The sequence below is a fragment of the Xenopus tropicalis genome, chromosome 1, assembly GCF_000004195.4.
Source record: "Xenopus tropicalis strain Nigerian chromosome 1, UCB_Xtro_10.0, whole genome shotgun sequence".
NCBI lineage: Eukaryota > Metazoa > Chordata > Amphibia > Anura > Pipidae > Xenopus > Xenopus tropicalis.
The window spans coordinates 142,661,998-142,678,804 of NC_030677.2; the positions used below are offsets into that span (position 1 = coordinate 142,661,998).

Here is a 16,807-nt window from a genome sequence, read left to right on the forward strand (position 1 = left end):
GCTGCTGTGAAACTGTAGAAGCTATAACTTCCCTAACACTTCTCTCAGACTTGAGGTTCTAAGACCTGAAGCCCATGTAAGCATAGGTTGCACTTCTACAAGCCATTTTCAAAAAAAAGTGGGTCGCTATATAAAATATAAATAATAAAGGAATGGGGTGATTTGTAAATCCCTTAATCCTTATATTTTATTGCAAACAGTACAAAGACAACCTATCAAATGTTGACACATTTGAACTCAGTTTGGGAACTGAGGAGATCAGTTGCTATAGATTTGAAGGTGAAATGTTATCCCATTCTTGCCTGATATAGGATTTCAGCTGCTCAACAGTTTTGGGTCTCCTTTGTCATATTTTCTATTTCATAATGTCATAAATGTTTTCAATGGGTGACAGCCGACAGGTCTGGGCTGCAGGCAGGCTGGCATTGTCTTGCCTTTCCTGAAAAACATCTGGATGGCAGCATATGTTGCTCCCAAACCTTTATAAATGGTTCAGCATTAATGATGACTTGTCAGATGTGCAAGCTTTCCATGTGCATGCCCATACTACAGTGATCCCCAACCAGTGGCTTACGAGCAACATGTTGCTCCCAGTGGCCTGAAAGCAGGTGCTTATTTTTGAATTCCTGACTTGGAGGCAAGTTTTGGTTGCATAAAAATCCAGAGTACTGCCACCTAGACACTTTTTTCATGCTTGCGTTGCTTGCCAACTTTCTTTTGTGGATGTACTGATGTACTGTGTTTTTTTAGACAATGGTTTTGGGAAGTATTCCTGAGCTCATGCAGTTATTTTCACTACAGAATCATGTCTGTTTTAATGCAGTGCCCCATGGCGGCCCAAAGATCACGGCCATCCCATATTGGTTCAGGCCTTGTCTTTTGTCCTCTCCAGATTCTCTGAATCTTTCAATGATATTTTGCATTGTAGATGATGAAATACCCCACTTTGCAACTGTACATCAATTTTTTACCTGCCTCCCATGGATGCTTTTTTCAGTCTTTTGTTGACCTTTTCCAAACTTTTTTGAAACCAGTTTTTAGATAATAATAATAATAATATTTCTCGGTTTCAACATTTTATATGTTGTCTTTATACTATGTGTATTTGCAATTAAATATAGGGTTTACATATTTTGCAAATCATCCCATTCTCTTTTAATTTATATTTTATAGGGTGTCCCAACTTTTTTAAAAAAATAGATTTGTACATATCATATCCTTCTAAAAATAATCAGTGACTGTAGTGCAAGAAAAGAGGCCAGCAGCTTGACATGCAATACTGCTCAGTGATGCCACCTGCAGTCCTATTGGGAAGATGTTGGTTGTTAGCTGAATGCTGACATACAATGAACTATTTATAGAGCTTTTGACCAGGTAGTTGGCACTAAATGGGGCTAATGCAGCTCTTTGATCTTTGCTTTACTTTCCAAACCATGGGTCTTCAGAAGGGTTTTTTTGTCTTTGTATCTCACAATAAATGCTCTGTATGATTCAGTAATTCAGTTAATGGTTTATAGATGCTATTAAATGTAAACAATGAAGGAAATTGCAACGTATCCTTTACTTTTGTATGTAGGCCTTAATCTGTATTAACATTGTCTTTGTCTCTCCAGCAAGCTGCGGAAAGCCACTGGTGTTGATATTAACATGCGTGTTGGGGTACATTCTGGAAATGTACTTTGTGGGGTAATTGGCCTGCAGAAATGGCAATATGATGTGTGGTCACATGATGTAACCCTAGCTAATCACATGGAGGCTGGAGGAGTTCCAGGGTAAGAAAGCATAAGATCTAATCCTCTTTTTGACCTCAGTATAAGGTGTAGGTGTGTGAGATGTTTATTGGTTTTATTCCCTTTGAAGGAGAGTGCACATCACAGAAGCCACTCTGTCCCATTTAGAAAATGAATATGAGGTGGAAGACGCAACATTGGCACAGCGAGACCTCTATTTGAAAGAGAATAACATAAAGACCTATCTAGTAATTGACCCCAGGGTAAGTGATGTGAGAAGTACAACTACAAATACAGCAAACAGACTGCATATTATGCACCAAATGCTCAAACTGCACTTCTGTTTATATGACAAATATGAATTGTATGTTCACATCTGTTACCATGAAGCTACCACTAAATATGGGCAACATGATGAAATGTTTAGCATTGCTGCCTTGCAGGGCTAGGGTTGTGACTTTAATTTTAACCAGGACTCTATCTGCATGGTGAGTTGTAAATGGATTAAATTGGCAGATTCCCATATATTCACACATACATTCCAGAGGTCACTATGAAGAAGAGATCTGTAACCTGGAGCTTTTTAGAACAGCCATAAACAGCATATCAGTAGATATTTCTATGAATTATGGGAGTTCTAGTACAGCATCAGCAAAACATGTATGCAGAAAATGTCAGCATGAATCACCATGCAGCGTATTCAGATAACATATGCAGATCAAAACCCACCATGCGTGTCACAATTTTGTCTTTACATGTTGGCTTTAATGGCTGTTAGAACATTAGCACCATTGTTATAATGTGTGGCTTTGCTGTATTATCTAGCCAATAATATTGTAAAGTAACATATCAGTGTGTCCTGGGTCATAAAACTTATCAGTACAAGTGGTGCATATTTGGACTTGACCTGCGCACATGTGGCTGATGCACAATACACTGCAGAGTTTGTTCACCGGTCTACGATAATATAAAGTAACACACTCTCTCTCTCAATATATAATTTGTGTGACCATATATAATGGGTATGAGAATTTATGCACAGACCTGCAATACAGCCTAGAGAAGGTGCCATTTACTGGCCACGCTGACTAAACTTGAACAAGCATATGGGGATAATGACACTTGTCGTCCCTCAAGTAAGGCAAGGGCATAGGACACATATCACTGTAAACATTTAAATGGTGCAACTAAAAAAGCATTTTGGTTGAGGAGAGACGGCCTCATCTGTATGCAATGTGGAAGGAATTCTGGGAAGAAAGCTCAACATCTCTCCAAAAATGTCCATTTACATGGAACACCCTACAGAGTGAGCCTCACCCACTAATGCCCCCCTGGGAGATTGAGCAGAAAGTGGGTTAATAACCCAGGCCCCTTTACATACTGCCTATGCTAACTAAATAGCATGGGGCTGTATTTTTCTTTTAATAAATCATCTAAATAGATCACACGCTGCCAATGCGCATTACAGCCACAAACACACACAAGTCTACCTGTATCATATTTCCTTACATCAGTTAAAAAACAGTGAATAATAAGGTCAGTTGTATACCATGATTCCTTAAGTGTATATATTAGAAATAATGCAAACACCTGCCTTTCCATATTGTTTCCAACAGATACTTGTTCAGTTTAGTCAGTGTGGCCAGTAGATGGCTCCTTCTCTTGCTCTTTGGCAGATCTGTGAATAAACTCTCATACACTTTATATAAGGTCACACAAATATACACAGACAAATATTCACATTTTATAATGTATAGAAATTAATGACAACACTAAAAAAATATGTTTATGTAAGGATCTGGAAGATTAGGCCACAGACCCTAGCAATAAAAAACTGATTGACTGTATCTTATCCTATAAGTCTTACATTCTAACTTTCAGGTTTCTAACTGGTTGCAAGAAGAAATAGGCCATAGAAACCAGAGACTTTCAAAATAATTAACTGAAATATTTATAAAATACACAGAAAATAAAGGCTTGTAAATTGCCTTGTAAAATTCCTGTCCAAATAATTAAAATATTAATTGTAAAATGTCTAATTCTAATTCTTGAAATGGCTTAAAGTGAAGTGTCTTCTTGTAGTAACTCCTGTCCATTCACAGGCAAATGATGGTGAGGCAGAGGATATTCTGCCATCAAAATCTGCCGAAGTTCCTAAGATGAGGGCATCTGTTCGCATGACTCGGTATCTAGAATCCTGGGGGGCTGAAAAGCCCTTTGCTCACCTCAGCCACCGTGACAGCCTTGTGCCTGAACCGCACAGCATCTCCCACAGTATGGTAAGAGAGATCATGGTGCTTTATTCTGATATAGTTACGCTGTATAACTTATACAAAAATTATACTATCTTCTTTTTTATTCTGCAGGATCTTCCAATGTCCCCATTATCACAAACCTGGAGCCAAGAAAAGTAGGGACAGGAATCGTACTCCTTATTACTACTGACCTGTGCTTCATTCTTGTTCCTGTGATGCTACTGTGTTCTCTTTCAAGGATCTGATATTTTTTCCTGCTTCGTCCTCTGTCCTTTGACTCCCTTTCATCTGTGATGTCTCCAAAAAACTCTTTTGAGAGCAAACCACGAGTACTGTTGCCCTTTTGACATGCGTCTTTTTATTTTATTTTGTGTATGACTGATGCCATTTGATGTTACAACACTATGCATGTTCCTACTGTATGTACAGAGAATGCACACAAGTCCAATGCTCTTGTACATCCTGCAGCTCAGCATTATGATTGTCCTCACGCACTTTCATTTTATCCAACTGCACATTCCTACTCTTTTAAGCCCATTTCTTTCTCTCTCTTAGTAATTCTTTGTCCTATTAGGTCACGATCTACAAGAGAAACTAATGAATCACTGAATGACAACAATTTTCACATCATGGAGGTGCTGGCCTCTCAGAGGTATAACGGGGGTCCTACTTTTATGCAATATTTTACAGTGCAAAACAAATATTTATAAGTTTTTCCTTTATCATTGCCAGGCAGTGGAAGAGGTCAAAGGATTTTAACCGTATAACTCTGTACTTCAATGATAAAGCAGCTGAGAAAGAGGTTAGTTCTCGTTTCATACCCTATTACTGTACATTTAGGATATACATTACTATTTGTATACTTCAGCCATTTTGAAAATTGAGAAAATATGCAAATTGTGCTTTAGAAAAGGGGATTTTTTTATTATCTCAAGATAGTTCCAAGAACAACAATGTGTTTATGAGCAGAATTTTAAGGAACCTGATAACACTATTGTCCTGCTTGTTGGGTCAAGAAAGAGCAATACAAGGAAGATGTATTCAAATTGGTAAATGTCTAGCTATCATCTTAGGTTTGCCATATGAGGATTTATTTCATTTGAGCATATGTATTACTTAGAAAGACAATACAGAATTGATGTCTAAAAGTGGCAACTGTAAAAGTACTATAACTGTACTGTAACTTGTAAAAGTCTAGTTCTCTTGTATTTCCTTTAGCTCAGTATTGTGACTAGCCTCACCCACAATTTTATACTACAGCTGCTTCTCTCTCTTACTGAAAAGGCTGTCTGTGATACTGTCTGTGATAGAGAACTCCATTGCTTATTTCCTGTGGCTTTCTACAATGTCCCATGTTGACGCTAAGGGTACATACACACTAGTCTTTTGATAATGGATAATTTTTGTGAGTGCTTACATATGTCCTGATGTCTATACTGAAGAGCTAGCACTGTGATTGTAGATACACTTGTCTATCATAAAAAAATACAATAAGCAGCTTTACAGTTATATGTACAAATAAAGCACACAGCCCAGCCCAGCTCCATTGTTTTACTTTCCCTTTGCACATGTTTGCTGTTGAGAGGTGTGGCCTTATGACATGCCACAGCAAATCAGCTTTCACTCTCTTCTGTCACTCAAACATTTCTGCGTCACTGACGCAGACCAGGGAGCCAGAAATTCTGGAGGGGGGGGATGGGAGTCTGCTTCAATAATTAGCCATAACTTTGTGCAACGGTGCAAAATCTTTATATTTTCAATATTATAAAAAAAACCTTTTCACGATAGTTCCCTTAAACCAACCCTAAAGATGAACAAGGCTACAAATGCCTTATATACTGTACTTACTGCACCAGCCTAAATTTTCAGAATTGCAACAGCTGCAATGATCCAGGCCTTCAAACTTGTTGCTCAGATTCAGAAAATTATTTTATATTTCATTCATTCACATGCTCAGTGCACTCCGAGCAGCTGTTGAGAAGCTAAGCTTAGTGGTCAAGCAGAAAATTAGGTTAACCTGTAATATAAGTTGATTATCTGTATTAATTACTAATCAGCCTTATATTGTGACATTTATACTCTGTATATACAGAATACAATATATTGTGCTTCAGTCCCTAAGCTCAGTAAGTGACAGCAGCACAGAGCATGTGCAGAGAATCAGTAGAAAAGAAGATAGGGGGGCTACTCGGGTATCTTTTGAGGCACAGATCTTCCCTGCTAAAGGGCTGTGGTAGCTTTGGGCTGGTACAGAACCCCAACACATAGGGGCACATTTACTAACCCACGAACGGGCCGAATGCGTCCGATTGCGTTTTTTTCGTAATGATCGGTAATTTTGCGATTTTTTTCGGCGTCTTTACGATTTTTGCGTAAAAACGCGAGTTTTTTGGCGTCTTTACGAAAGTTGTGCAAAGTCGCGATTTTTTCGTAGCGTTAAAACTTGCGCAAAACGTTGCGCCTTTTAAGTTTTCACGCTACGAAAAAGGCGCGACTTTGCGCGCAAGTGTTAACGCTACGAAAAAATCGCGACTTTGCGCAACTTTCGTAAAGACGCCGAAAAACTCGCGTTTTTACGCAAAAGACGCTGAAAAAATCGCAAAAAATACGAAAAAGTCGCAAAATGTTCGTTTCCAATCGGAATTTTTCCAATTCGGATTCGAAATCGTGTCTTAGTAAATCAGCCCCATAATGTACAAAATTTCTGCCTTACTGCTTTAGTCAGGCTTTAGATCTCCTTTAGGGGTTGGTGCCACCTGCTGGCTGAACTGAACAGTGCCTAACTATTTTCATTTTTAAAATAAAATATACTTCACCGCCTTACAATCCATGTATCCAAAATTTCCAGACTGTTAGGAAAGTTTTAAACAATTAGATAAGCTTTGCAAAGAAGATGCAAGTGTCAGTGCGTTATAAAGTGTTCAACTGCTTTGAGATATTGGATGCTATTCTGACCTGTTGGTTGGTAGTGCTCAAATCTTGCAGAAATAAAAGATTCAGAAAATTATTTTCAATAAATTCAATTCATTGTTAAAAAAATGACAGCAAATTTTGCAACTATAGATATAGGAAGTGTCAGATAACATAAATATTACATTTATTTTACTCTATTCTATAATCATAGTATAATAAAATGTTTTGATATTGGAAAAAAACTGCAGGTCTCATAAATTGTCAGAATTATTTAGTATGTACTAGAAAGAACAAAACAGGGAATTACTGAACAATATTCTCCCCTAACTTTAATCCACAGTACCGCCTCTCAGATCTACCTTCATTTAAGTATTATACTGCTTGCTGTTTCTTCATCTTCGCATGTAACTTCATTGTTCAGATTCTGGTGTCTCACAAGTAAGTACATTTAAAGAGTATCCTAGGAAAGAAAGTACAAATTTAAGTGTCTGAATTGTCAAACCATGATAGGTGGTAAAACTAACATCCACACTTTGTTTGTTATATGGTTTCCAATAGTGGCCATATATAAATATCCAACAGTAATATTCAGGTCTGCTTAAAACTGGAACTATGTTCCTTATATGTTCATCCTCTGATTAAAGGGGTGGTTCACCTTTAAGTTAACTTTAGTATTTAATAGAATGGCCAATTATTAGATTCTTTTCAACTGGTCTTTCTAGCTTTTAAAAGGGGGTCACTGACCCCAGCAGCCAAACACTATTGCTCTGTGAGGCCATGATTGTATTGTTATTGCTACTTTTTATTATGTATCTTTCATTTAGCCCCATATTCCAGTCTCTCATTCAAACCACTGCCCGGTTGCTAGGGTGATTTAAACACTAGCAACAAAGCACCTGCTAAATAATTCCAAAACCACAGAAAATAAAAAGTGAAGACCAATTGGAAACTGACTCTGAATATCAAGCTCTACATCATACTAAAAGTTAATTTTAAGGTGAATAACCCCTTTAACGTGATATCGTCATCAGTGGTTTAAGTAGAGACAAACCGCTCTTCTTATGTTTAAATTTTTGTCCTGTAGAAATGCAGCCTTTGGAATCTCGTACGGAATTTCCTTCTTCTTCTTCTTATTACTTCTCTTTACATGTTTTGCCGGACATCTGGCCGTGAGTATTAACATGTTTCATAAGTAGCTATTGTTCCATTTCAAGCTTGTTGGCTTTTTGAATACAAGATTAAAGGAGGCAGAAAGGTTATATCACTCTTCTCCACAGTGATTTTAATTGCTTACCTGATAACCTGGGCCAGTGCTCCTGGTCACAGAAAACTGCACTGGCCTAGGGTAATTCTGTTGGAGCACCATTAAGCATTCCGCTTCTTCATGCTTCAGTGGCCCCCAACTAGTGCATACCTGCTGCGCTATGCTGGCCTGGAAGAAAGAAAGAGGTGCAAGAAGATTGCACGCTGCTCCTACAGGAGTACCCCAGGCCAGTGCACCAGCCTGGAGTATGAGGTAAGTAATTATGATCACTCAGGGTGCTTATCATTGCACACACAGGTGATTTCACCTGCTGCTTTAAGTAGTTACATATGAACAGGAAGAGGTATCACAGTAGTGATATGTAGTATCTACTAGACCAGTGCTGTCCAACTGGTGGCCCGCGACCCCCCTCTGTGTGGCCCCCCACCTGTCTGGCTGCTTTGATGGCTTACCTTTGAGTAATCTTTAAATGGTATCAGTACTGAGATTAACTGGCCCCCTGCATGGTTCTCACCTCAGATTCAGGCTGTAATCCCCCTGTATTGTTTAAAAATGTAATCCCCTGTTTTTCACACCTTTTACTACCTGCATTGTTCACCCCCTGCAGTGTTCACACCTCAGGCTCAGGCTGTAATCACCCCCATTGTTCACTTCTTCACACCTCAGACATAGGTACTGTAGGTACCTATGTAGGTACTGCCTGGACTATGCTGACTATGGCACACACAGGGAGCATAGGGCAGGGAGGGTATGGTACACACAGGCAGGGTAGGGCAGGCAGAGTATGGCACATACAGCCAGCATAGGGCAGGTAGAGTATGGCACACACAGTCAGGGTAGGGCAGGCCGAGTATGGCACACACAGGCAGGGTAGGGCAGGCCGAGTATGGCACACACAGGCAGGGTAGGGCAGGCAGAGTATGGCACACACAGGCAGGGTAGGGCAGGCAGAGTATGGCACACACAGGCAGGGTAGGGCAGGCAGAGTATGGCACACACAGGCAGGGTAGGGCAGGCAGAGTATGGCACACACAGGCAGGGTAGGGCAGGCAGAGTATGGCACACACAGACAGCATAGGAAAGGCAGAGTGCTGCCTGTGTGTGCCATACTCTGCTTGCCCTATGATGCTTGTGGGAGGTGAACCTGGCAGGGGTTTGTGGGAGTTTGTTAGCAGTTGGAAATAGCCATTAAATGGTCCCTAAGGTGTGTAATTATATGCTGGGGGTTGCTCTGCTATCCACAGGGGAGGAGGAGGCATATGGAATTTAAGGGTATATCTTAATATGACATAATTCTTTCACATATGAATGATGGTTGATATCCCCACAGTAAGAACCAAGCATTTGGGATTTTGCTGTGCTACCACCATTGTGATAAAATAGGTGTGGTTTGAAGTGGGTGTGGTTTCAAAAAGGGGAGTGGTCAAAACTGGCTTCCATTAGCGGCCCTCCACCATGTATGCTAGAGAAATTCCGGCCCTCGGCACCGCAGAAGTTGGACAGCACTGTACTAGACCATCTGTTTCAAAGATATTTTCAGCAGCTTCACTGGTGGGGGATGCTAGAAGTTGTGGTTCCATAACATCTAGAGTACTGAAACTGAATGGCCCTAATTAAAGAAAAGCAAAGAATGCAAGGTTTCTCCCAGCCTTGATAGTACCTTCCAAAGCTTGTGCTTTTTTTTTTTTTACAGGCACGTTTATAAATGCTCTGTGGCTCTCCAGTTTCTGGACAGCTTTGAGGTTTAAGGAGTGTCCTAAACAGTCCTAAACAGATATGTAACCCATTATCTGGAAATCTTTGGACCTGAGGCTAGCTGGATAAGGGGATTTTCCTGAATGCCTGCCTACTGCCTTCCCATATGAGTCAATAAACAGACCACAAAATTCAAATACAGTTGTTTCCATTATACTGTTTTATAGCATGTATGGCATATTAATGATGTTGTATAGGGGGATCATCATGTTGCTGGTAGCTGCACACTATTAAAATATTGTGATATCTTTGAAGTGCTACTTGTTTGAGAATTCACTGCTAAAGAAGTACCTTTATTTGTATTTAAGTAAGTTGCTATTTTTATGTCTAAACTACAAGAAGCACTACTGTATGAAGCAGTTAGATCTAATATCTGCTTTTTGGACCCAGGTGCCAAACAGTTATCCAACTTACCAATTACACTACACATTTAGTTGCCCAAATTGGGCAAGATCTGACCTTTCATCTTGCTTGATAAATGAATAACAGGGGGATAGATCATCAAACTAGGTCACTACAATTATTAATTAACTATTATACTGGTCTAATCAATGTCTTTTCAAATGTATATATTGATGAAAATACATCATTAAATCTAGACACTAATCAAAAATTAGTTAATTGCTCAATTAAAATGTCATTTTTATGGCAAATAGGGATGTCTCCAGTATAACCGCTGATGTATTTTCATGTCTGCTAATGTTACAGAGATGTATCCTGAAGGGTCCCCAGCTCCTTCATTGGCTGCCATCCCTTTCCATAGCTCTGTCCAGTAGGCCTTGGCTGAGGGTGCCACTAGGGGTCTTCACTATACTTACTGTGCTGGTTATGGCAGTCTTCAATTTGGTAAATATTTTATTTCACTTCTATTACTTGCTTCTGAACATGTGCCTTTATATGTTTTCTGTTTTTTTTTCATTACTATATTTGCTATGATATACCGTGTTACCATGTTATTGTACCTGCGTTTTAATTGCCTTCCTTTAATCCTTTACATTTCCTGGTATCTTTGACAGGAATGCTATAGCCTAACTTTGTTTTTATTCAGTTTTTCCTACCAGATAATAACTGTCCACAGCAATCTTGGAATTCTTCCCTGTCACCAGATCCAGAACCTCAGATGCTCTATAGCCTTCCGGTTAGTTGATCATTTAAAAAAAGTGAATAAAAAGTGATATACATTACATTTAGTAGAACATAACCAGTAGAGGATTTAATTTCTGGAATTGCTGGTAATGCTTTCATTGTAGATTGTTGTTTCTTTTTTCAGTATTATATGTATTGCTGCATTCTGGGACTACTCGCCTGCTCTGCCTTTCTGCTTATGAACTTTGAAGCCAAGTTGATTCTGCTAAGCATTGCTTTGGTGATCTACAATGTCATCTTCTTGGAAACACACAGCTGGCTGTCTGACTGTTACGTTAACTGGCTGTATATGAACCACAGCAGGTACAGAAAGATTATTCCTCAATGTATTAGGTCTTGCAAAGGCCAGAGAAATGTAAATTAACAGAGCAGCTGTTAGGAAAAATGGTTACATAGTTTTATGTTCAGGAAACTCTAGGAGCAGGCACTCGCGTTTAACAAAATATAACATGCCCGGGTGCAGTATAAAAAATGTATACCAGAAGAAAGTATGCCGCACTCACAGGTCTTAAAGTGCAAAAAAATAAAATTTTTATTGGAAAGTAGACTGACGTTTCGGCTGTCTATGCAGCCTTTCTCAAAGTACAAATGTGACAAACAAAACCCCCCTAATAAACCCAACAGTGGCGCCAAAAAACACACAATGACATCATATAGTGGGAGTGTGAATTCATTCAAGAACGTAAAATGTAATAAATACCAGATAGAGAGGACAAAACAAAAGAAAATATAGAGAAAACATGCTAAGTGACCAAATATTGACCAAATACCTATTCCAATACCCTAGTAATAAATATAATATATAAACTTGTAAATATCATATATAAACTATGTTAACTGATTGTTGTTTTTATTTATGTTAGGCCTGGAATCTTGAAGGAGCCAAAGGTCATGGGAAGCATCTCCTTGTTCATATTCTTCTTTACCCTTCTAGCATTGTCAAGACAGGTAAAAAATTAAAGATTAAGAGTAATACAGGTATGAGAACTGTTATCCATAATGCTCGGGTCTTCCAGATATGGGATCTCTCTGTCATTTGGATCGCCATACTTTGTCTACTAAAAAAATAATTTAAACATTAAATAAACCCAATAGTATTATTTTGCCTCCAATAAGGATTAAATATATCTTAGTTTGGATTAAGTACAAGGTACGGAGCTCAGTTCCAGTCAGGGAAAAATCTGCAAGTTGTTTCTATGTTCTCCCTGTTATTTTATAGGTTTCCGAAAAGGGGAATTCTTGTTCTGTACTACACAAAAAAAATACAGGAAGGTTAGCTTATAAAATTGACCAGTGTACAGGGCAGGGACTAATGTGAATAATTTAAAATCTTCATAGTGCTGCAGAATATCTTGGTACTACTAAAAAAAAAACAAATGTAATCATACCTGTAATAGAAAATTTGGGACTGTTAGACTTAAGACAAAGTGTTTCAATGGGCATATGATAAATGTCATAGGACCATAAAATAAACTTCACACAACTTCTGTCGACCACTGATGAACCTTTTCTACAAATTGCTCTGTTTTTGAAAGTTTTTATATGTGTGTGTCTGTGTGGCATAAATAATAACTCCACTTGAACTAAAACATTGAGACTGGTTTCAAGATGTTGAGTCTGTATCTAAGGCACAGACTAAGGGATTTTTATATCTTCATACTTTTTTGTAGAATGAGTATTACTGCCGTCTAGACTTCCTGTGGAAAAGGAAATTTAAGATGGAGCGTGAGCGGATTGAAACCATGGAGAATCTCAATAGAGTTTTGCTTGAGAACGTTTTGCCAGCAGATGTAGCCCAGCAATTTATTGGACAGAATCGAAGAAATGAGGTAACTGGACCTGGAAATGCTGTGCCTCCTAAGACCACTTGGTTCAAAATGAATAGTTAGCACCCATGCTATTTGTATCATCATTTATTAATTTTATAAAGAAAAGAAGCTGACAATCCTGGTTTCCATACAGGACCTGTATTACCAGTCATATGACTGTGTCTGCGTTTTGTTTGCCTCCATCCCTGACTTTAAGGAATTTTACACAGAGTGCGATGAGAATCATGAAGGCTTGGAATGTCTAAGGCTGCTCAATGAGATCATAGCAGACTTCGATGAGGTGAGCAAAGTGGAAGCGCTATTTATGCACTGGTAGGTGAGAACTGTGCATAATGGTTTCAGTTTTGGCCATAGTATAATGGAAGATATCCAATGCTTCCTGACATATATATTAAACACAGAACAGAACAGAAACTTGCATGTCTTGTTTTTTCACTAGCTGCTCTCAAAGCCAAAATTTAGTAGTGTGGAGAAAATAAAGACCATTGGTAGTGCATATATGGCAGCAACAGGACTTAATGCTACATCGGGGCAAGAGAACCCACAGGTGAACTTATATATCACATTATTTTAGCATCTTTACAATTATTTAAGGAACCTAATTATTTGTAAACCTTGTTCTCCACTTGTTGTATCCAATTCTTAGGATGGAGACAGGAATTACAATCACATCGGTATCATGGTGGAGTTTGCCATTGCTTTAATTGGAAAGCTGGATCTAATCAATAAACACTCATTTAATAATTTCAAACTGCGAGTTGGTAAGTTACCCTAAACCCCCCCTCATGCTTTTCCCAGCCAAAGATATCACTTGTATTTACAAAGTTCACTATGTTTCAGACTGTACTCTCATGTTTTCTTTTTTCTTCCTCTCCCCAAGGCATTAACCACGGTCCTGTAGTAGCTGGAGTTATAGGAGCCCAAAAGCCACAGTATGATATATGGGGTAACACAGTAAATGTAGCCAGCCGTATGGACAGCACCGGTGTGTTGGGTAAAATCCAGGTAACAAGTGATTCTGTCACAGGAAAACATGTTTTTTTACAAAATACATCAGTTAATAGCACTTCCTCAACAAAATCCTGCATTGAAAGTAATTTTTCAAAACCACAGATTTTTTTAATATTTATTTCTGACATTTGACATTGGTCTAGACATATTCTTAGTTTCCCAGGTGCCCTCAGTCATGTGATCTGATAAACTTCACTCACACTTTATACAAGATGTAGTTACATCACCCCCTTCTCTTTCCACCCCAGCAGCCCATTGGCAGAACTATAGGAAGGTATCAAGATAGCTTCCTGATACCTGCATTGCTGAAAATGCTCCCATAGTGGTAGATATGAAAATAGCACTAAGTAAAAACCCCAGTCCGGTTTAGCCAAGTCATGGCTCCTTTAGTTACATTAAATAGGAAAAACAATAGCTTATTTGAAATTAGTTCTATGATATAGTGCTGGCTCCTTCTAAACGCTCAGAATCAGGCACTATGCACTGAGATGGCTGCCTACTCACCAATATTACAGCTACAAAATTATACATTTATTGGTTTAAGAATACACATTTGCAATGGGAACCATAAAAATCATCAGAATCCGTATGACTTATAGCAATCTCAAGAACTTTTATAAAATAGCTATACCCAAAGAGGGGAATTCTGGTAGCAGTGTACATCATTCTGTATTGTTAGAGTATATAATAATAGCAGATAGTGTGCTGTACTAGGAAAGACCACATAGAAACGACAGCGTCAATATTTCCTTTTCCTTTTGAGGGTTTTGTAATACAGGATTTCCCAGTTTATTAAAATACAAACCTATCAACACCTGCACCATAGCTCTAGTTGCCACACTTCAGCCCCCAAATAACACTTTCCTCTCTACTAGATTTCACCACAGATTAACCCTAAATACAAACCCATGTGTCTGCTAACAAGAAATCTGCCAAGAACACTGATACCTTTTTTTTTTTTTTTTTTAACAAGAGAGTGCTTGCTATTTTCAGTCACATGGCAGAATGAAAGTGGGGCACTATATTTTTAGCACCTAATAAAAATAAATCATTTCTTGTTTGTTAATTTATATTACACATTTACTTTCTGTTCAGGTAACAGAAGAAACCACCAAAGTCCTAGAAAAGCTGGGATATAAATGTGAACGACGAGGAGTTATCAAGGTTAAGGGTAAAGGACAGCTCTGCACCTATTTTGTATCCACTGATATGGCACGGTCAGGTTCCCAGGGCAATGTTTTAAACTAGTTCTCTGAAAATCATTTCCATATTAGCCATTTTTATAGGAGCAACGTGCCAACATTTTTCACTGGCTATATGAAGCCATAAGTCTCAGAGGATTTCTTTCATTAGTTGCATTGCCAAAATATTCAAGACTAAAAGCCTTGAAGACTCCAATATGCCAAGACTTTTAGAAGAAGAAAAGATGCAAAGTGGAAAACAACAGGGATAATTTGTGCCAGTGTCCAGGTTTGGCATAGGGCAAGGAAAAAACTGGAGAGTACTGACTGCATATACACAAAGCCTTTTATAAAGGTTTTACTTCCAGCAGGCAGCAAGATTATGTCCCAGAGTTAGAAAGTACACTAATAAGAAAAACACAAGCAATAAATAGAAAAAAGCCAGAGGCCAGGAGTTGACCTGTCTGTAGTGTGACTGTGGAAGCAGTGATACATTGCAAGGCATGGAAACTGTAAGTGAACGGATAAAAATATCTCGCTGCGACTGAAAGAGGAAGTGAACGCGCCGGGACTCTCCCATGTGTCATTTACAGGAAATGGATGTGGTGCATATAACATAGAGCCCCTTTCTGTACAGTGCTACAATATTGTAATATATATTTATGTATACATGCCAATTTCGCTCCCTTGTATTTATTCATCACAATAAACTCTTGTTACTAAAGTTTTTGTTTTACAATTTCTGGTAGTCTTTACCTTTTATATTAAGACTGGAAATATGTATGTATAAAATAAACTACATATACACTATCTTGTAGAAACATGACCACATGCAGGCAACTTCCTTTTGGTAAAGAAAAGGGTGGAGTTCATAAGTTATTAAAGTATTGCTTAATGTGAACTAGTTTTAAACATTTAAACACCTCAGTGCTAGCTTTCTATGCAGGGGCAGACTGAGAGTGCCTTGGGTTCTCGGCCCCAGCCATTCCCTGCTCCTTCCCCAATTCACCTTGGCCCTATTTGATCTGATACCCTGCCCTAATGGAAGCTACTAACACTGCCTTGTCCTGTATGAAAACTAGATTTAAAATTGGGGGAAATTAGGCACAGTGCCTGAGCTCCCTAGTCACTACAGGCCCTGGACAAATTTACATATGGATTGTTTTTATGTGTTACAGGGATATTATTCAGTTTTATTGCCTTTTATCCCACTGCTACCTTCCTGCTGGCAAAATTGAGAAATTTTGATTATTACTATTTGGGGATGTGGTGGCTGGAATAATTGGGATCAAAAGTATTGTATACACAGAGCATCTTTATCACCCTCGCAGTTTTGATCAGTTTTCTACAAGCTAACAAAATATGTAACAAAGTATTCTTTTGTTACATTCAAAGACCTGATTGGTTGCTATATGTAGCTGTGGTGTTATACAGTCATTAGCAATGTTGACTTTCAGCTCTAGATTTGACCCCAACAAGGGCTCTATTCACGTGTTGTTTGTGTGTTAGCATGCCATTTTCTCCTGCACCCTAAAAAACACATTGGTAGGTAAACTGGTCACTGTTACAATTCACCCTGGTGTATGTGTTATGATTGTAAACTCATTGGGGAAGGGACTGGTGTCAATAATAAGAGTCCCAGTTAGTTTACATTCACACAGATGCTCAGTAGTGCTTTTAATATTCATTTTAATATGCAAGGCAGCCTGTGTCCCAAAAGTGG

The 16,807-nt window shown here is 38.6% G+C and overlaps 1 protein-coding gene across 5 annotated transcripts in view; it reads left to right on the top strand.

The window, feature by feature from the left end:
• Positions 1-15,811, top strand: part of adcy4 (adenylate cyclase 4) — a 37,160-nt gene extending 21,349 nt beyond the window's left edge. For 4 of the 5 annotated variants that reach the window (XM_004910740.3, XM_004910741.3, XM_004910739.4 and 1 more), the window contains 18 exons: positions 1,614-1,772; positions 1,861-1,993; positions 3,833-4,009; positions 4,097-4,140; positions 4,560-4,637; positions 4,718-4,787; positions 7,239-7,336; positions 7,983-8,067; positions 10,626-10,763; positions 10,966-11,055; positions 11,188-11,366; positions 11,927-12,011; positions 12,734-12,892; positions 13,026-13,172; positions 13,332-13,439; positions 13,539-13,653; positions 13,773-13,897; positions 14,999-15,811. In XM_004910740.3, coding sequence (XP_004910797.2) covers positions 1,614-1,772; positions 1,861-1,993; positions 3,833-4,009; positions 4,097-4,140; positions 4,560-4,637; positions 4,718-4,787; positions 7,239-7,336; positions 7,983-8,067; positions 10,626-10,763; positions 10,966-11,055; positions 11,188-11,366; positions 11,927-12,011; positions 12,734-12,892; positions 13,026-13,172; positions 13,332-13,439; positions 13,539-13,653; positions 13,773-13,897; positions 14,999-15,151 — 2,143 coding nt within the window. In that variant the 3' untranslated portion in view covers positions 15,152-15,811. The remainder of the gene's footprint in view (positions 1-1,613; positions 1,773-1,860; positions 1,994-3,832; positions 4,010-4,096; positions 4,141-4,559; positions 4,638-4,717; positions 4,788-7,238; positions 7,337-7,982; positions 8,068-10,625; positions 10,764-10,965; positions 11,056-11,187; positions 11,367-11,926; positions 12,012-12,733; positions 12,893-13,025; positions 13,173-13,331; positions 13,440-13,538; positions 13,654-13,772; positions 13,898-14,998) is intronic. The other variant, XM_031891466.1, reaches the window with a different exon arrangement.
• The last annotated feature ends 996 nt before the right edge of the window (positions 15,812-16,807 follow it).